The sequence below is a fragment of the Excalfactoria chinensis genome, chromosome 9 (assembly GCF_039878825.1).
Source record: "Excalfactoria chinensis isolate bCotChi1 chromosome 9, bCotChi1.hap2, whole genome shotgun sequence".
Classification (NCBI taxonomy): Eukaryota; Metazoa; Chordata; class Aves; order Galliformes; family Phasianidae; genus Excalfactoria; species Excalfactoria chinensis.
This window is the reverse complement of record NC_092833.1, coordinates 1,457,876-1,477,742: the sequence shown is the minus strand read 5'-3', so window position 1 is coordinate 1,477,742 and position 19,867 is coordinate 1,457,876. Positions and strand designations below refer to the sequence as shown.

The following is a 19,867-nucleotide window of genomic DNA, read 5'->3' as shown; positions in this document are numbered from 1 at the left end:
TGGAGTTAGAGGAATAATTCTTTCCACGTGGAGATGTAAAATAAGTGATTTTATTTTGCCATCGTTGTCACCTAGCTTGGGTCCCAGCCCAGCTCTTCTCCTGGAGGTGATGTGTGTTTGTGTATTGCCAGTGGCCTGCAGCTGGCCAGAGGGTGTGTTTGTTGGTATTTCTTCATCCTTCGTGTAATTTTTAGCAGCATCTTCTTACTGAAAACAGAACTGCCAGGATGTGCAGCGTTGCGACAAAACGGATTTGTGATGGGCAATAATATCCCCACGTGTCTCATGAAGACATCCTGGAGAAGACCTGATACTTCCTGAACAACAAGGCTGGAGTCCAAGAAGAAGTGCCTTAGCTCTCCTCCTCCTGATCAAGCAGCTCCTGCTTGCATGAGGCTCAGCACTGACCCCCTACCTTGGAAGACAAGAATTTCCATCGTTAGTAAGGATCAGTTCTTGCTGTTTAATCTCAGCTTAATAGGCCTCGTATGAGACATGGGATGAGCAAGCAGGCAGCAAGGAATGCATATAAGTTTGTCCCTCCTGGAATCCCATGGGAAGGCATTTGGCTCTTTGCATCCTTTGGTGGGAAGTGCTCCTCTGAAAAGGACATCTGAGTCCCTCAAAGACCCCAAAAGGCTGGGAGATGCTGCTTTGTTTCTCTAACCATGAACACAAAGCAAAACGATACAGGCTTCTCCAGCGACTTCTCCTCTGTTGTTTGAAGCGCTCCTTTATGTTTTCCAAGCTTTCCCCTGTGTTGTAACCACTTGGTTTGTGGAATCGAGATCTCCAGCTCAATTGAATAAATAAGGATGGGAGATTCCAGTTTTGAAAAGGGAGGAAGGCTGTTTATGCGTGGCGCTGCCTCGCTGTGGGGGCAAATCTTTTCCCCTCCTGCTTGTGCTGTGTTTGGAGGAGCTCTGGACATGAGAAATGCTGCTCTTCTGGGAAAGCAGGAGATGAAAAGATGCAAAATATGAACCAGCCAGACTGAGAGAACTGCTAAAGATGCTGCTGCCCCAAAGCACCTCCAGCAGCCACAGTGGCATGTAGGGCAGGATCACGGTGCGTGATGGATGGTCATTGACAAAGGTCTACCAGAGCCTTCTTCCCTTCTGGGGACACAGAATCATGCCCTTGACCCAACACTGGGACCAGCTGCCCCAAAGCCACCTGCCCTGCTCCAGTGTGGAGCTGCACCCAGCTCTGTGTGCTGGCAGAATGAGATGGAGAGGGTCTGCAGAAGAAGAGGGCCCTGATCTCAGCATTTCCTTCCAGGTTCATCACGACAGCGTGAGGAAGATGAGATGTAATGGTTCCTGCTGGCTGCAGGCTGCCCTTGAGCTGCCCGGCTGCTCTGCTGGCTTCCTCTGCCTGCACAAGTTGCTCTCCAGCCCATCTGCGAGGGCCATTACTGCCTTTGGACCTCGCTACCATTGCCAAGAGAGTGAAAGGGAGAGCGTGAGCCAAAGGGTGCTGGGCACAGCAGTGAGAGTTACTGGCAAACACGTGAAGCTCAGCTCGGGATTCAGTGGGGACTTTCTGCAATTAGGCTACACGAGGCAGGGGGTGGCCACGACAAAGAAAACAGCCCCTCCCGCAGCACTGCAGCCTGCAGGGGAACTCACATGTCACAGCTTGGGAATTTTCCATTTGAAGCCCCTTGTAAAAACAAAGAGCACCTTGCCTGCCTCCAGCTCCTGGCTGTGAAGGGTTTTGGTGCCAAAGAGTGAAAGGCTTCCTAAAAATGGGCTGAGCCAGGGAGGGGGGCAACTTGGGAGCTATTGAGAAACAAGGAAGGACAAACAGCGTTAGGTCATTGCTTCTGCAAACACGGCCAGGGCTGCTCCTCTATAAAAGGGGAAGAAAGAGGCTCCGGAGCCATCACAGACCCCGAGGGGACGGTCTGTGACCAACACCGCTGCTCCCCCTCCTCAACACCCGCCTCCCTGCCCCAACATGAAGCTCATCCTCTGCACCGTGCTGTCCCTGGGGATAGTGGGTAAGTGCCCATGTAAGGCAGTGCGTGGGGGAATGGAGGGCCTGAGCCTTGCAGGAGGCTCTCCCCTCAGAGCAGCTGCTCTGCAGAGCTGCAGCGTGTGCCAGACCGGGCAGAAGCAATGAGAACCTGCCAGGTGCTTGCATAGGCAGCTCTGGGTATCTGCACATGAGGATGCTGGCCTGAGCCTAAGGAAGCAGCTTGGCAGGGGGTGAGGTGAGCATCTCTGAGTGGGGGGAGAGCCCAGCACAAGACCCCCCCCCTGCCACACCTGCTTGTGAAACCAGGCTCCAGCAGGACCCAGGGCAGCCTCACAAAGCACATTAAGGCAGCTCTGTGCGACCAAAATGTGAAAGCTTGCAGCAGTGGGAATTAGGGCTTAGAATTCCTCTTGTGACCACAGTCAGTGTGGGAGGAAGGGAGGTGTCTGTGGGCAGAATTCTGCTTCCTAAAGCCAGTAATAGAGAATGTTTCAGAGGTGAAAAGGAAAATGCAGACAGCGTGGGTTAATCAGAGGGTGAACAAAATGTGCCAGGAAGTGTCTGGAGAAGGCAAAGTGTGCGTCCAGGAGCTCAGTCAGGAGGGGGCACAGCTGAAGAGAGGCATGCAACACAGGCTACCCACTCTGCTATGAGACCCACTGTGTGTTTTATCTGTGCTTTATCTGCACTTTATCTGCAAGATTCCAGTGTTTCTAGTGCTTGGATTGCTGAAGAAGTCTGCCCTGATGCAGTCTTTCAGAGCAGTTATTACTACTTGGGGGGGCTCTTAGGAGAAGAGTTTGGATGGAGTGAAGGGCATACAGTACTGCTGCCATTGGGTGTGCTGATGGGGATGAGAAGTGCAGAGCTACTGTCTCTCTGGGGCTATCTGCAGACCCACTGCTTCAGTGGGTCTGCCTTTTCTTTCTGCTTTTGCAAGGTGATATCTGCTGGAGCGTGTGGATTTGTCCTCCTGCTCCAGTGGGACTGGATCCCACTGCTGGGACTGCAGTGCTGTGCCACCCGGGGGCAGGGGGTCCTCCTAGGTGCTCCCAAAGGAGCATTCCTTTGGAGGTGTGCAGGGGAGGTCCTGCTGTTCACCCAGGGCCATGACTGCAAGGAGACAGGGATGCAGTTTCTCTTCCCCTTGTGCCTTTCTCCCTCTCTGAGGCTATTTCCTTCTGTTCCTTTTTTTGTTGTTTGTTTGATCGTTTTGGTTTCCCCCACAGCTGTGTGCTTCGCTGCTCCCCCCAAGACAACCATCAGATGGTGCACCATATCGTCTCCAGAAGAGAAGAAATGCAACAACCTCAAGGAGCTCACACAACAAGAGAGGATTACGTTGACCTGTGTGCAGAAAGCAACATATCTTGACTGCATTAAAGCCATTGCGGTGAGTGGGCTGCCAAGACCTCTAAGGTCATCGTGTCCAACCCCAGCCCACCCCATAATGCCCCCTCACTGCCACATCCACAGTTCTTCAGCACCTCCCTGTTCTAATACCTCGCTGCTCTGTCTGAGAAGAAATGTTTCCTAATATCCGACTGATTGAACTCTCTTGTTGTTTAGAATAACGAGGCAGATGCCATTAGCTTGGACGGCGGTCAGGTGTTTGATGCAGGTCTTGCCCCATACAAGCTGAAGCCCATTGCTGCTGAGGTTTACGAACAAACCGAAGGTAGGTTTTCTCATGTGGTTTTTAGGGTTAAATGGTGGTAGCAGGAAATGCACAGGAAGAATATAGAGAGGCATAAAAGTTCTGCCACAAATCTGTCTGGTAAGAATTAGCCCCATTGCTCCATTCCTCCCCTCTCCCTGCACTATTCTTCCTCCCTTCATTGTTTCTCCTGCCAGATGGACACTATTTCTCCATTGCTGCCCTTATTACCTTGAGCAATGCCATGGATCCAGAGCCCCCAATCCCTTTTGACCTCTGTTCTGGAGGTCAGCCTGTTTGTACACAATGCTTGGGATCAAAGCAACACAGCTGAGTCATTCCTGACCATTCCTAAAGCTCAGCCACTTTATTAATGTGTAACGTGATAGAGGCAGTGTCATTTTAAAGGCCAAATATGAAACTTTAGAATCAGCATCGTAGAATCACAGGATGGCCTGGGTTGAAAAGGGCCACAGTGATCATCAGTTCCAACCCCCTGCTGTGTGCAGGGTCACCAACCAGCAGCCCAGGCTGCCCAGAGCCACATCCAGCCTGGCCTTGAATGCCTGCAGGGATGGGGCATCCACAGCCTCCTTGGGCAACCTGTTCCAATGCGTCACCACCCTCTGGGTGAAAAACTTCCTCCTAAGATCCAACTTAAACCTCCCCTGTCTTACTTTAAAACCATCCCCCCTTGTCCTACCACTATAAGGCTTGCATGTTTGCTTTAGTGGGCAGCACTGATTGAGGCAAGACCTACCGAAGAGCTGCCAAAAGAACTGTTGAGGTCTCGCAGCCTAATGTATGTGCAGTGTCACGGCGTTTTGCATGGGACAGCATTTTCAGGCCACTATTTATTACATGTTGCAATATGCAGTGCTGGTTCGATACTGGGATTGCAGCTGGGAACGTGAGCAGACTATGAGCATTACTTGGAAGTGCAGCTCTTAATTCTCTGAACCCAGGGCTTTGCCAGGACTTGAAACGTTCCAAATTCTTGCTTTTTTATCCTTTTCTTCTTGCTTCCTCCCCTGCAGGCTCCACAACCAGCTATTATGCTGTGGCCGTTGTGAAAAAAGGAACCGAATTCACCATAAACGACTTGCAGGGCAAGACCTCCTGCCACACGGGGATGGGCAAGTCTGCAGGCTGGAACATCCCCATCGGGACCCTCATCCGCAGGGGGGACATTGAGTGGGAAGGCATAGACTCAGGCTCGGTGGAGCAAGGTAAAGCAAGAGAAATGGGCTGATGTTGGCCTAGGGGGGGTGGTAAACTGAAAGCAGTGTTGCTGAATCTCCTGCAGAAGTTCAGAGGCAGCTCGCAGAGCAGCCAAGCCATTTATTGGGTGTCTTCCCAACCCAGGTCATTGTGGACGTGAGTTTTAAGATAATTCTTGTGTGTTTCTCATCCACAGCGGTGGCCAAGTTTTTCTCTGCCAGCTGCGTGCCCGGTGCCACCACTGAGCAAAAACTGTGCCGTCAGTGCAAAGGGGACCCCAAAACCAAGTGTGCCCGCAATGCACCTTATTCTGGATATTCTGGAGCTTTCCAGTGAGTGAAGGGGTTGTGTTTTTTTGCCATGATGACAGGCAATGCTGTGTTGTAACCAGGGGCTGAAAACATCTGGGACTGCTGGTAATTAGCAGTCCAATTAGTAATGACTGGCAGGTGTTATGATGTGAGCTCAGCAGTTCTATTTTGCACTGGCTTGGGAGCATGCAGTAAGTCTTGGGAGCACTGCACTAAGTCTAACTCGGTTTCTTTAGGATCACTTCTGTGCCATTATATTTACTTCTCTGCCAGCATAACATTTTGGGGCAGACTGCTCTATGATTGCAGCTCTGGCCAAAGCAATTTGCTGAAACAGGAGCTAAGGAAGCCACAATGTCTGTTTGTTGTTGGGTTTTTTTAACATCTCCTCTGCTTCCTCCACCCACAGTTGTCTGAAAGACGGAAAAGGAGACGTGGCTTTTGTGAAGCACACAACTGTTGAAGGTAGGCCTGCGGATCACTGGTTTCTCTCCTTTCCTGTCTGACCTCTTGCTGCCCCTCCATCCTGGCATTAGTCTGCATTGTGCAAACCTTAGTTGGTCCAAAACCTCCCACCTGTTCATATTTGACCCACTGGATTTGTTACTGGATGAGCTCATCCTAGTTGCTAAAGAACGTGACTGAGGTGGGGTCCATTTCCTTCTCTGCAGAAGGAAAACCTGCTGGATTTAAATCCGAATGTTACTATTGGTGCCATGTTATAGAGATAGCCATAGCACCACCACTGCAAATGCTCTGGGCTCTGTCAGTCTGGAGAAGTCTGTGCAGCCTCCATCCTTGGAGGTTTTTTGCCATAGCAAAGAGCAATGTGCTGCTTGTCTCCCTTGCCTTCAGCAGGAATAAATTTGTTACGATGCTCCCCCAGGCCGGGTTTTTGTGTGTGTATTTATGTATTTTGGTAGAGATGCAACACATGGTTCTTCCCTCCATCTAGAAAACGCCCCAGATCAGAAGGATGAGTACGAGCTGCTGTGCCTGGATGGCACCCGGCAGCCTGTGGACAACTACAAGACCTGTAACTGGGCCAAAGTGGCTGCTCACGCTGTTGTGGCTCGGGATGACAGCAAGGTTGAAGATATCTGGAACTTCCTCGCCAAAGCACAGGTATCCTCCAGCTCTGCTCTCCTTCCCCTGCCACCAGCCTCCCCTGCCCCTTGGTTTTGCTTGCTCTTTCTCACCTTCCAAGTGCTCTGGAATGCTATTGGCTGATTTCTTTTTCTCCCCTGGCAGAATGACTTTGGCGTGGGCACCAAGAATAACTTCCACCTCTTTGGGCCACCTGGGAAGAAGGACCCAGTCCTCAAAGACTTGCTTTTCAAAGACTCTGCCATAATGCTGAAGCGCATCCCCTCGCTGATGGATACCCAGCTCTACCTGGGCTTTGAATACTACAGTGCTATCCAGAGCATGAGGAAAGGTGGGAATGGCCTTTTTCGAGTCTAGAGAGTGTTCTGCATGAAGTATTTCATGTGAAAGGTATTGGCTTGTGTGGGTGGAAGGGAATTGGCACGCTCAGAACTGCTACTCAGAATAGCTGTTTCTGGGATGCAAGAATACAGGATCAGAAGGAACGTGCCAAGATATCAAGCCTAGAACTGACCATATGAGAACAGCAAGGGTGCATTGCTTCCATCTGGACTCATCACACATTTCCAAGCTGGTTTTTTGAGTCAGAGGTCCAGCAAAGGACCTCCAAAATCCACTTAAAATCCATAGTCTGGCAGAGATTGCTGTTATAGGATCAGCCACTTTGGTGTTTGTGGAAGGAGATGCATGGACTTCACGTAGCATCAGAACAGGCTATTGAAGTGCTGCTTCATAGAAATATAGGCTGTGCTGCTTCTGGTCCCCATCTTGAGGCTCTGAGTTCAGATCCTCTTGTTGATGTGCACAAAGGGTTTCATGGCAGAGCCACGATCACCCCCAAACCTACCTGATCTGTGGTTCTGCAGAGCTCTGGACTTATTATTTCTTCCTGGCTGGCCTTACAGATCAGCTGACCCCCAGCCCCAGAGAAAACAGGATCCAGTGGTGCGCAGTAGGCAAGGATGAGAAGAGCAAGTGTGACCGCTGGAGTGTGGTGAGCAACGGGGACGTGGAGTGCACCGTGGTAGACGAGGCAAAGGACTGCATCATTAAGATCATGGTATGGCTTTTTTCCTTTCCTTCAGCCTGGGTTCCTTTCAGATGGAGAGGAGCGTTGCCTTTTTCAGCCTGGGAATAGATGTGGGGCCAGAGTCTGCAAATGTTGAATACATTGTTGAATTGTTGAATGCATGGGGCTGTGGGATTCCAAGAGGGGAACCTCCTGCAGCTAACATGTCCCTTTCCCAGATGATGCTGCCCAGCAGGGCTCTAATGCCTTGTCTCTGCCAAGTGGAGATATGGTCTGACGGGTTGGACCTGCAAGTCCTCCAAAGTTCTCCCTCTCGCCTCATCAGACAGAACTCATCTGTCTATGCAAAGAATGGCTTCTCAAGCCCCTTGCCCCCAGCCTGTTTTCCTCCCACCAACTACTTATTTTGTGATCCAGTTTCTGAAAAGGGCTGCTCTGGGGAAATGCAGTGTCATTTTGGGGAAATAGTGTCGTTTGTGGGGAAACACGGTGTCATTTTGGGGAAACACAGTGTCATTTGGGGGGAAATACGGTGTCATTTCATCACGGTGCGGTTTTTGTTGCAGAAAGGTGAAGCAGATGCTGTTACCCTTGATGGAGGCCTGGTCTACACTGCTGGTGTCTGTGGCCTGGTGCCAGTGATGGCAGAACGATATGACGGTGAGTGCAGCCCTGCAGGGGGGACAGGGCTGAAGCAAAAGCACTGCTTTTAGTCTGAAATCCATAAGGTGGCCTTGGTGCTGCATCCTAACTGCTCTTCATTTTGTTGACACATTTGATGCTACCTTAAAAAAGCCACCTGAGCAATTAGTGAGCTTGATTCAGTTTGGGATTTTATGTTTCTTTTGCCTAATATCTTCTTTTTCCTTCCCACAGATGAAAGCCAATGCGGCAGAGCAGGACAACCAGGTAATTACTCCCAACAGAGGAGCAGCAAACAGTCCTTTTGGATAGAAATACAAAAATACATGTGCAGTCACGAGTCGAGAATACATGGCCAAGTCTCTACGTGGAGTCTTGTAAGACCCACTGTGTGCAGTGTTGATGTTAAAAATCTGGGCGGTAAATTGAACACTCACATGGAAATTCAGGGTCTGCTGATGAGAGCAAAGCATCTGGTAGCTGCAATTTGTGTGGAGTTGTGGCTCTCTGGAGTCACACCATGACGCAGTCAGGGCTGCAAAAGGGAAAGGGGGTCTGTGCTGAAGCCTTAGGGAATTGCTCTTTATAGAAATAGAAACGAAGAAGAGAGAAGATTTCATCCATTGCTAAAGGGCAGATACGAATTTGAGAGGCATGCATGATATATATCTTGCTACAGCCTTCTTGCAGACCCAAGTGCCAGAGTTTTAGTGGGGGAGAAGTGACAGGGATAATTATTTCCCAGGAGTGCTGTGGAAGTAGATGCATCACATCTGCAAACTATTCTCTTTTTGCTGCGCGGCTAATCCTTAATAAGCACAAACTATTTCTGCTATGCTGCACGTAGATGCCCTCTGCTGACGCTCTGCTAAGGGAGAGCGGTGGAACTCTGGGGTCAGGCCTTAATTCTCCTCCATCTTTCTCCCCAAAGCATCATACTTTGCTGTGGCTGTTGTGAAGAAAGGCAGCGACGTCAACTGGAACAATCTGAAGGGCAAGAAGTCGTGCCACACCGCCGTGGGTAGGACTGCTGGCTGGAACATCCCCATGGGCTTGATTCACAACAGAACAGGGAGCTGCAATTTCGGTGAGTCAGGTCGTGCTTCTGCTCATCTGAGGCAGAAATCCATGAGGAAAAGTGTTTGGCCACACATCCTCTGCCTTTCAGAGCTTCTCGTGCCTCAAAGACTCTCACTTGGAGATGGAAAATGAGTCTGTTACTTAAGACTGTACTGAGCAAAGTTTCAGGCTGCTGGGGACTGCTTGCAAGCAGGATACAGCACATCAGCTGACTTGAGGGAGCTTTGCTTTCTTTTCACATCTCTCCCTTTCCCCTTTTGGCAGCCCAAAAAGTGTTTCCCAAGTGGGAGGACAGGCTGCTCCTTCTGCAAAGCACAGCGTGGGGGTGAAGGGTGGATTTATGAGTCCCAGAAGGGCTGGGAGCAGGGGACAGAGGCTGATTTCAGTTCAGGAGTCTTCAGGGGTCTGATCTGACTCCCTTGAGAACAGCGGGTTAAAAGCCTGCAGCTCAACTTCCAATTGGTGAGAACTACAGTCCAACAAAAATAATGTGAAATTATGTACCGAGGAAAAATAAACATACAGTTATTAATGGGAAATGTAACCTCAGGGACCTGCTGGTGTTACTAAGTTTTACACAGCCTCTCCAACCTCCTTTCTGCTTTTTCTGTGGTCCCCTCCTCCCCCTGAGCTCTCATACTCCTGCCATACACAGTTGTACCTGCCCGTAACGTGTTATGAAAACAGACCCTGATTCTTTAGAGTGGGGAGAGTGAATTTCTCATATTCCTGCCCTCAGATGAATACTTCAGCGAGGGCTGCGCTCCCGGCTCCCCTCCTGACTCCCGCCTCTGCCAGCTGTGTGAAGGCTCAGGGGGAATCCCTCCAGAGAAGTGCGTCGCCAGCAGCCATGAGAAATACTATGGATATACCGGAGCTTTACGGTAGGTGGGAGTGATGCTCAAGTAGCGCTCAGCCCCCTAAAAAGACAAGGGTCCAGACATCAGGCCTGGTTCTGTCTCCCCTCTAGTGACACAGTAACAGCTCAAGTCCAGGTAATTCAAACTGGGCGTGAATTTAGAATGGGAATGAATCTTGGTTCAATTGCATCTAATAGCGGAGAGACCCTGCTGCAGGGCTGGAGTCACTTTGATGCAAGTTTGGCACTTACACGGCTACTGACATGTGCACCTCCTCTCTTTTGTACTCTGCAGGTGTCTGGTTGAGAAGGGTGATGTGGCCTTTATTAAGCATTCCATTGTGGAGGAAAACACTGGTGGTACGTGGTGATCCTATTGCATGGGGCTTGGTGGGCTGCCCCCCCAATCTGCATCCTTCCTGTTCCCAAAGCATTCATTTTGAATATACATCTATTGCAGTGCCTTATTAACCACAGCCGCCTGCCTCAGCACCATTGCAGAGTATTCTAGCTGCTTGCTTGCCTGAAGTGGAAAAGTTCAGGTCCCATTTCTGAAAGCAGTGGCTGAAGTTTTCAAAGCTTGGGGGGGGATGGGGATGGAAATGCATGGAAAAAGACGTAACAACCTGCCTGTCTGCTCTGAGAGTCTGATTCAGCCCATTGACTGCACCTGAGTTTTACTTGCATCCCTTTCAGTACATGCAGAGCATTGGTGCACATCAGTGCAGGGACAAACACTTTGCTGGTTGCTGTCAGCGTGACTGTGCTTCTTCTGCACGAGATCTCTGAAGCTCCAAACCAATTCCCTTCACAGGCAGAAACAAAGCTGAGTGGGCCAAGGATCTGCAACTGGATGACTTCGAGTTGCTGTGTACCGACGGGAGACGGGCAAATATCATGGATTACAGGGAATGCAACCTGGCTGAAGTTCCTACCCATGCTGTGGTTGTGCGCCCAGAGAAAGCAGACAAAATCCGGGAGCTGCTGGAGAGGCAGGAGGTTGGTGGTCCTGACAGTGCAAGGAATGTTCGGGGCTGGTTTTTACATGGTGTATTGTTTTTAGAGCAGCGATGCTCTGCATTTCACCAAGTCAGCAAAACGGGGTAGATTTTGACTTGCTGATACAGGGTCAGAGCCTCATCCCTTAAGCTTCCCCTTCCTCCATCCCTACTGTTGCTACAGGCAGGTAGAGCAGTTCCCTAGGATAGTGAGCTCTTTGTGGTGAAGAACTGCTACTGAGAGGCTTGTACAAGCCGAGTCTTGCTTTCTTTCTACTTTTTACATACATGTACCTCCTTGTGACTTTATTTCAGGAACGGTTTGGAGTAAACGGAAGCGAGAAAACCAAGTTCATGATGTTTGAGTCTCAAACCAAAGACCTTCTGTTTAAAGACTTAACCAAGTGCCTGTTTAAACTCCGCCAAGGAACGACATACAAGGAGTTCCTTGGAGAGAAATACTATGCTGTGACTGCCAGCCTCAATACCTGCAACCCATCAGGTAAATGTAACAGCCTCAAAAAACAATGTCAGTTAATTGCAGTCTCAGAGATACGGACAGTCCTTCCTGTTGCTACCCATTTATTTTCTAGGAGAAAAAAGAGGGTAACTCGTGAAGCTCTCTTTAGAGCTCCCAGAGTTTCTTGAGCAAACTGAAGCTGGATTGGAAATATATTGCTGTGGTGTCAATGAGAATCCCCTTTAGAAAGCAGGCAAACTGAGAAGCAGTACAATAACCCCCTGCGTCCCATTAGTGTGCACTCAGTGTCATCTGTGGTTAAGGCTCACTCCTGCTGGGATGCTGGACGATGTTGTTAAGGCTGAGTGCTGCTGGTGGGACAGGATTGTGTTGCCTTTTCTGTTTCAGTGCAAGGTCTGAACTCCTCCCTGTCCTTTTCCTTTTCAGATCTCCTCCAGGTGTGCACCTTCCTTCAGGACAAGTGATGGGAGGGAAGGGCCCTTTTAGAAGGGGGAGGAAACTTCACGCCATGACTCCTCTGGTGCCCTCCGCGCGGAACACAGCTGTGCAGAGGGCCCTCTGCCATTGCTGCTTCCTCTGCCCTTCCTCGTCACTCTGAACGTGGCTTCTTTGCTCCTGCCACAGCAAGAAATAAAAGCTCAACATCTAAATGTGTCTCCTGAGGTTTCTCAAGAGTCATTAAGCGCGTTCCTTCCCCGGCTCCCTTTGATGCAGACCAGTGTCAGGCAGCAATTTGGCTACTGCCATTCCAGCTTCCTGCTGCCCGCGAGAGAAACCCCATTCAATCTGTTTCGAAGCGAAATGGATTGGATACGCCCTAGATCCTAATTAGCAGCTGTTATTGCCACCAAGCAGCACACTTAAAACGCAGTGTATGTGTTATTGAGGAGAGGTATATATAGGATATCCCAAGTCAGACCCATGAGGATCATCAACCCGCAGCGCCACCCAAACCCAACGTGTCAGAGCGGTGTCCCATTAGGGACATTAGGCCGTGCCCGCCGCCATGGCGCTGTGCCGTGCCCTGTGGGGACACAACCCCCCCCTGCCCCCTCCCAGCACAGCTCCATGATGCTCAGCGACGGGGGGGGGAGGAGAGAGAGACCGGAACCGGAAGCAGCGCAGTGGGGACGTGTGCGTGCGGGCCATCATGGCGGGCGGCGTGCAGCCGTATCTGGACTCGCTGCGGCGGGAGCTGCAGTCTCCGGGCCCTGCCGCCCTCTCGGTCCTTCTGGCGCTGCTCGTCGTCGCTCTCACCCTCCGTGAGTCGCGGCCCGGCCGGGGGAAGGCGGCAACGGGAGGCGGCGGGGGCTCAGGCTCTTTATCCTCTCTCCCGCAGTGCTGTGGAGGCTCGCTCAGGGCGCAAGGAGCAGCCGCAGGGCCGTGCTGCTGCTGGGCCTCTGCGACGCGGGGAAGACGCTGCTGTTCGCACGGGTGAGCGCTCAGATCGGCCCCGGGCGCGGTTCGAGACCCGCCGAGCGCAAACGTCTGGCTTTATTGTGCGTCTTGTTCTCCCCCACGCAGCTGCTGACGGGCCGGTACCGAGATACGCAGACCTCCATCACCGACAGCGCTGCTGTGTACAGAGTGAGCAACGACAAGGTGAGCGGGGGGGGGCTGCGCGGGGTGCACGGCGCTTCACGGGGCGGATGAGCTGGCGTTCTGCACTATGGGTTCCCCAAGCTGCACTCGTGCCTCTTTTGCTTTTGTATTGGTTTTAAATGTACAGATGGAAACAAAATGTACAGAAGGTATATAAGTGAATGAGTAAAGGGAAAACTCACCAACGGTGGTGCCTTGACTGAAGCAGCTGAGGCAGTCCTCCCTGGTGAGCGATCTCCAAGAGATACTGCTCCAGTGGGAGTCAGCCCTTAAATGAGGTCTCAGAGGGGATGGAGTCAAGCTCCACCCCTTCCGGGAGCACAGCTACATCACTCTCACCTGTGCTCCCACAGCTGACCCCATACTTGCCTCAGCTGATTAATCAGAGGTTCAGGCTGTGATTACCAATCTCCCATACAGCTTTGCAGGCCCCCAGCTGGGAAGCAGCCTGTACCTTTGATACAGCTTTCAGTTAGCGCACAGGGAGAATGGCTGAGCTGGAGTAGAAAGTAGGTTTGCAGAGGAAAGAGTCTCCAGCAGAGCTTCCTTTGGTCCCCAGGGGGGGTCGGTTACTTTCAGATCCTGGTTGACTTTTGTTTGGTGGTGATCTTTTTAGTTTCGGCAGCATTTCTGTTTCTTGGTGGGCTCACACGTGGCAGTGAAGCACGAGGTGGCAGCATGGCGTCTGCTGGTGACCTGCAAAAGCAGAGGATGCTTTTCTGCCTTTTCTCTGACCGTCTTTATTAAAGATAGTAAAAACAAGTGATTAACAACAGTCAGAAGGACTGCAGAGTTCTTCTTTAGTGTCTCTGGGACTTAGCAGACAGGAGATATTTTGAAGGAGAGGTGCTGGGATGCTGTGACAGGCTGCTGCTTTTCTGGTTGAAAGTTCTCCCCCTTCTCAGTAACAACAGGAGTTATCATGAGAATGCTGATGTGGCCCTCAGTGGCTACATCTTGATTAGAAGCCTGGGAGAGGTATTTGTTCTCTTTCATGTCACTGCTTTGTCTGTCTAATAGCCCGAGGAAAGAGAAACATTCCTGCTTTTGATTCAAAGAGCATCTTGTAAGGCTGATCTTGTGCTATTCTCAGCGGTGTTTTGAGTATTTAGGTTGACTTGCAGCTTAAATTCACATAAATTCACATTCAGAGATGGTGGGGTTATTATTCTGCACCAAGGATGTGCAGAACAGGAGTTTGTGATTTTGCTGTGCCGAGTTATACTTCTAACAGAGACAGAGTGAATCTGCTGGTGTAATGACCAAAGAACTCACAAAGGTTTGTCACTCACGCTGTGATGTGGTTGGTAGTCAGCTCTGTTGCATGGTTTGCTGGTGTTGGCCGTCCTTACAGAGTCCTGTCCATGAATGTTGTTTCTCAGTGATTTCCTTTGCCTGTCAGAATCTTTGGGGTTGGTGGAGAGATTGCAGCCTGGGGTGGATTACACACTTCTGTCCTGCGTGAGGTTCACTCACGTGCTTCTGCCCTGGCACAAGCTAACTGCAATCTGCTCCCAGATTGGTTTTCTGCGGGGTGTGATTGCCATTATTCCTGGTGTAAGCGCTGCTAGCACTTCCTCTCTTTTGTTCCCAGGGCACTAATGTGACTTTAATCGACCTCCCAGGCCACGAAAGCTTGCGACTTCAGTTCTTGGAGAGGTTCAAGGCTGCAGCCAGGTAACGTGGAGATGGACGGGGTGCTGGTGGGGTCAGCTAATGTTTGTACCAGGGATGAGACATGTGAGGGTGCAGTGAGCCAGGTAGGGGTTGTGCTGTGTGTGCCCTGGGAGTCAGAGCACTGCCTTAGGGTGCTTCAGGAGGTAATGCAGTGGGGAGGCTTAGGCCATGTGGTATGTCTTGGGGACACAGGGGGGCAGGTTTTCTGCTGGATATCAATACGAAACATATTTCACTCCCCATGTGCTAACCTGCTTTTTGCGTTACAGAAGTTCATGTCCTACATGTGTTCTTTTTTCTCAGGGCCATTGTGTTTGTGGTAGATAGCGTAGCCTTCCAGCGGGAGGTGAAGGATGTGGCTGAGTTCCTGTACCAGGTCCTGGTTGACAGCACTGTTCTCAAAAATGCGCCTGCACTGCTGATCGCTTGCAATAAACAAGGTATTGGGTGCTGCCCTGTAGGTGGGAGTGGTGATTCCGTCCTCAAATAATTATTAGAGTTAATGCCCTGTGTAGCAGAAATGCTAAGCCATGGCCTGAAGCAGTGATTGAGCACTTGGTGGAAGGCAGGGCCAACCCAGGGCAGCTCAGGTGTCAGCCAGGATGCACCCCTTTCCAGACTTCATTTAAGGGTTGGCAGTGGAGGGGAGGGTATCTTGCTGGAGTGGAGCTCCCTGCCTACCTGAGGCCTGAAGATAAGCAGCTTTTTTTCCTTTGTTTCTGTGTCTATGTCTGCTGCACTTGGGCTTATCTTCACTTGCTGAAGCCTGGGACTCTGTTACCCCACTGTCATTGCTGTGTTTTCTATCACATTATAGTGCTACACCATGCACGGTGAATTTCTTAGGGGTCAGGGTTTCAGCAAAATGAAGGCAGAAATTTAGTTGTAGGCTTGGACTACTCAGCAAGAATGTTTCTTGCAGCCTTTGGAAGAATTCTTAGGGCAGGTATGTCAAATAGCTTTGCAGAAAAGCACCACTTGAAGAACTAGAGATCGTTAGACAGGCTTAAGTGGTCAATCCGTGCAGCTTTTCCTGCAGAGGTGTGGATCCCTGTAGGACAATTTGAAACTTTCTACCAGTGCCAGGTTTGGTTTTCTAGTTTTTTCTTGCAGTATCATAGGAACATCTTGGGGCCTTCAAGTTCTAGAAGGCACTGTGTGCTGAGCTCTGTAATGCCAGGACAGGTGAGCATCCTTGTTTGAAGTGATTTACTGCCCTGTTTCCAGACTGTGAGAAGAAATTGATCCCCTGCCTTAAATTTGGTTCTGGTTTTGCTCTCATTCATGCCCACAGATCTAAAGCTCTTCTGTACCTTATCCAGGCACTTACACCGTTGCTGTTGTCTCATTAAGTCTTATGACAATAAGACTTAATAATAAGATCAAGCTTTGCTGTACCTTTCGGAGCAGGAAGCTAATCTGGACATAATACCAAAGAGCTAATTATTTCCTTTTCTGCTTTCTCTCTAGATGTCACAATGGCAAAGTCTGCAAAACTCATTCAACAGCAGCTGGAGAAAGAGCTGTAAGTGTGAAACTGGGTCTTAAATTCTCTGGGCTTCTTCTGTGTCTTCTCCTTTCTGTCTTTTCTGCCTGTGTTTAGTGAGTCCTTTAAGCACATCTGTGTTCACTGAATAAAAAGAGAAGTCTGTTTTGTGTAGGTGTAATCAGGATGAGAGAAGCACTAAGATCTGGTAATGTTCCTAGCTTGACAAAAAGAAGATGGGTTGTGTATTGCTTCCTTGAAGCTGTGGTGTGGAAAACCAGTGCTCCATGATTCGTTTGTAGCTCTTTGACGTCCAAATGAGTGCTCCTGGGATGCAGTTGTCACTTGCCTCATTGGCCAGTGGGTGGCAGCAGGGTGATTTGTACTGTTGCATTTTCACTGCTGAGTACCTGACCTTCCCTTCTGCAAGGCAAAGTCCATGGTAGAGATTGCTGTTTGCATCCGTGCCTGGTGCAACTTGACTTCCCTAGCTTGGTTTTTGGAACACTAGAAGCAGTCAAACTGCAGTGCCTCAATGCCTCAATGCTGCTTGTTCCAGTGCTGCCTCTAGTTTGTACTTTGTGGGAGCAGGATGTCTGAGTGTGAGCAGTGAGGTTTTTCCTCCCTCCATATGGGTGGCAGGTTGCTGAGATGCTGCCACAAGATGAAGGGCAGAAACAGCAAGTGTTGCAGCCTGGGGTTCTTGGCCAGGCACTGCTCACTGGAGCACTGGGAAGGCTCAATCTACCTCTCAGTCTCCAAAAGTATTTGGCACATTTAGGTGGCTATGGGGTGAAGATCTGCATGATCCCTGATGTCTTGGGTGCCTCTTTTCTCAGATAACCTGTCAGAACAATGCAGATTTGAGCACTGTAGGCTAAACATCCTTTTAGCTTTAGTCGGACAAGCAGCTCTCACAGTCTGGGTTCATTCCCTACCAATGGAAAAGTGCCTTTGTCTCTTCAGAAGTTCTGCTTCTTTCACCAAACCCATGATCTGTCTTTCTCTTGAACCTCTCTCAGTTGTGCCTTGTATCAGCTGTTTACAAGTGGACAAAGCACCTGTCCCTGCCTGTGCCTTGTGGGGAAGGGACATAGGTATGCCTCTGGGGCCTTCTGTCCCTGGTGTTGCTGATGTCCTGCTGACAGCTGAAACCAAAGCATCTCAGTGCTTACGATGTAGGTGTCATTTTGCTATTTCAGAGTTCCTGATCTTCTTCTCCTTTCTCTTTCTGCAGAAACACCTTACGAGTGACCCGCTCTGCAGCCCCCACCAGTCTGGATGCCTCAGCCACTGGGGGACCTGCTCAGCTGGGGAAGAAGGGCAAGGACTTCGACTTCTCTCAGCTGCCCATGAAGGTGGAGTTTGTGGAGTGTAGTGCTCGTGGCAGCAAGGGAGAGGAGGGAGATGCTGACTTTGAGGACCTTGAGAAATGGCTGGCCAAGATCGCCTGATTGGAGAAGGGCAGGGTGAGAGGGAGAGACCTGAGGACATGGGGGGGGGGCACATCTAGGGAGTGAAAGAAAATAGATGGTTTGAAGTACTCGGATCCTACCAAAGCAGAAAGTGTATGCTGGAAAAGCATTGCATTGTCTTCCTCTGTTTGGGAGCATGTAACATTTACTGGTGTGATTTCCTCTCTGTCTCTGTTACACCACCACCTTTTTTTCCCTCTCTCCTCTATGCTTTTTCCTGCGTTACTGACCCAATAGGCTTCTATGTTTCCTTGAAATCTTTTGTATTTCTTTTGTATTAAGAAGGAACACACTGCCAGGTGAGTATAGAAACTGTAATCTGTCCTTTTCTGCTTTGTTTTAGCATTGTATTGCTGTATCTTCACAGAGTGACTGATCTCCCAGTTCTGACTTACTTCTTTCTGCAGCCTCCAGCTGCTTGGGAATGCTGCCCTGGCAAAGTGCACAGATTCTCCCCATTGGGCAGTCACTGGGCTTGTCCTCTTGTCTTCTATCTCCTGACTATACCTGGCCTGGTGTAGTCCAGTTTTTGTGGACCTGGAGTGACTTGTTAAATTTCAAAGGCAAGCTGGTTGATCTGCCCTTGTCACTGTGCAGCGCCTATGTCTGGCTGTGGTGCCCATGTCTCTGGTTGATTCCTTTTGCTGGACAGTTCTTGGGAGTTGTTCTTTCTGTCAGGGCTATGCCTTGAAAGCTCGTTTCACTCTGTTCTTCTTTCTGTACTTCAGGCTCTTCTCCAACAGACTGTAAACGCACTCTGTGAATGGCAGTTACAGAATGGTCCTAGCTGGAACCAATGGAAGTGACATTCATATCTATGTTAGGAGTTAGATCTTCTGTCTCCTGCCTGTCTCCTATCCAGTGTCTACCATTAGGAGCCCTTTTTGTGTTTTTCATCACAGCAGTTGCAGCAAAATGAAGAGAAAGATGAGCCTGATAGCACGTCAGTGTGAGCGTGATTCTTCCTTACGAGGAAGATGCTCAGTGGAGAAGAACATGAGAGCTTTTCCCAGTATTTGTTTGGGGTGGTTGAAGCCAAAGCTGCTGCTGTGTGTGATCTCATCAGTTAACCTTCAGGGACTGCTGCCTGGTGCTGTAGCTCTTCGGGAGGCTCAGCTGGGCTGCTTTGAGGCTTGTTGAGACAGTAGTTGGGTCTGATTCAGTATGCCTTAGACCTGAACTTTCCAAAAGTTCCTTTGCTTTCCCTTTTCTTTGCTGTAGCCAGGAACATTGGTTGTGTTGAGGGAGAAATTGCAGCAGCATCTGTGAGACTCTGTTTCAGTTTGTCCTTTCTGAACTACAGCCTTAAGACACTTGTCAGTTGCCCTGCCCAGCAGCTTGATGCTGTGGTGTGGGATGCTGGCTCTACACAACATCTCTGTGAGGAGGATTACTCTCCAGGATTCGATGCTGGGAACTACAAGGTCCTACTGCATTAAAGTTTTTTCCTCTAGTTTTATTGGTTTTTGTTTAGTTCTAGGCAAGGAGCAAACTTATGGCTCCTCATGCACCTTTTCTGTCCTTTGTGGGTTTCTCTCTGGTTTAGTCCTTGCTTAATGGCTCATCTGATCTGTTATGTTCCTTTCTGGGCATCGTCTGACTCCTTGTTTTACTGCCAAATGTTAGTAGTGCTGGGGGGAATACAAACAGGCTTCAGCAAAGGCCTGTGCTCACAGTGGAGCTCTAAGGATAAGCTGGGAGCTGTGCTGTCCCAAATAGGAAGGTGAGAGGGATTATATTTAGGAAGTATGTTACATTTTGATACTTGCTGCAGCCAAAGCATTGCTGAAGTGTGTTTGTTGTGCTTGAGCTCCCTTTGCTGCAGAATATTGCTGTTCGCTTGAGTGGTAGTTCTGTTTGCTAAGACCTACCTCCTTTGAAAGCAGAGACGGAGCATCGCCATCGGCTGGAATAAAGTAGTATGAGGAAGGCCCTGTTTGGTTTTAAGTTATTCAGTTTGAAAAATATTTCTGTAATAAAGCATTTGACTAAAAGTCCTGGTTTGCTCATTCTCTCTTGACCTCTGCCTTGGCTCTTCTTAGCAGTGTCAGGGTCTACACTGCTCAGGCTGAGCATCCGCTGCATGGTTCCATTCCTCTCCACTCTATCTTGCTGCAGTTTCCTTCCCTCTCTCCATCTCAACTTCATCACCTAGACCCAGTTCACCACCCTCCAGCCCCAGCTCTGCTTCTCCAACTCAGCTCCATCCCATCATATAGCTCCATCATAAGCCCCTTATCCCCCCTTGCCTGCCTAAA

The 19,867-nt window shown here is 49.8% G+C and overlaps 2 protein-coding genes across 2 annotated transcripts in view; both read left to right on the top strand.

Moving 5' to 3' along the window:
* The window catches only part of SRPRB (SRP receptor subunit beta), a 40,683-nt gene extending 21,078 nt beyond the window's left edge, over window positions 1–19,605 (top strand). The window contains exons 2-8 of the mRNA XM_072344459.1: window positions 12,513–12,631; window positions 12,709–12,803; window positions 12,894–12,971; window positions 14,566–14,648; window positions 14,952–15,088; window positions 16,119–16,173; window positions 17,372–19,605. Of these exons, the coding sequence (XP_072200560.1) occupies window positions 12,513–12,631; window positions 12,709–12,803; window positions 12,894–12,971; window positions 14,566–14,648; window positions 14,952–15,088; window positions 16,119–16,173; window positions 17,372–17,588 (784 nt within the window). The 3' untranslated portion in view covers window positions 17,589–19,605. The remainder of the gene's footprint in view (window positions 1–12,512; window positions 12,632–12,708; window positions 12,804–12,893; window positions 12,972–14,565; window positions 14,649–14,951; window positions 15,089–16,118; window positions 16,174–17,371) is intronic.
* TF (transferrin) lies at window positions 1,689–12,021 on the top strand. Its single transcript, XM_072344131.1, has 17 exons — window positions 1,689–2,005; window positions 3,213–3,376; window positions 3,553–3,661; window positions 4,678–4,869; window positions 5,058–5,193; window positions 5,582–5,637; window positions 6,128–6,297; window positions 6,424–6,610; window positions 7,185–7,339; window positions 7,876–7,969; window positions 8,186–8,218; window positions 8,883–9,038; window positions 9,771–9,915; window positions 10,186–10,250; window positions 10,705–10,889; window positions 11,204–11,390; window positions 11,796–12,021. Exons 1-17 carry the CDS (start codon window positions 1,963–1,965, stop codon window positions 11,831–11,833), a joined length of 2,115 nt encoding a protein of 704 aa, XP_072200232.1. The 5' UTR covers window positions 1,689–1,962; the 3' UTR covers window positions 11,834–12,021.
* Window positions 19,606–19,867: the final 262 nt, after the last annotated feature.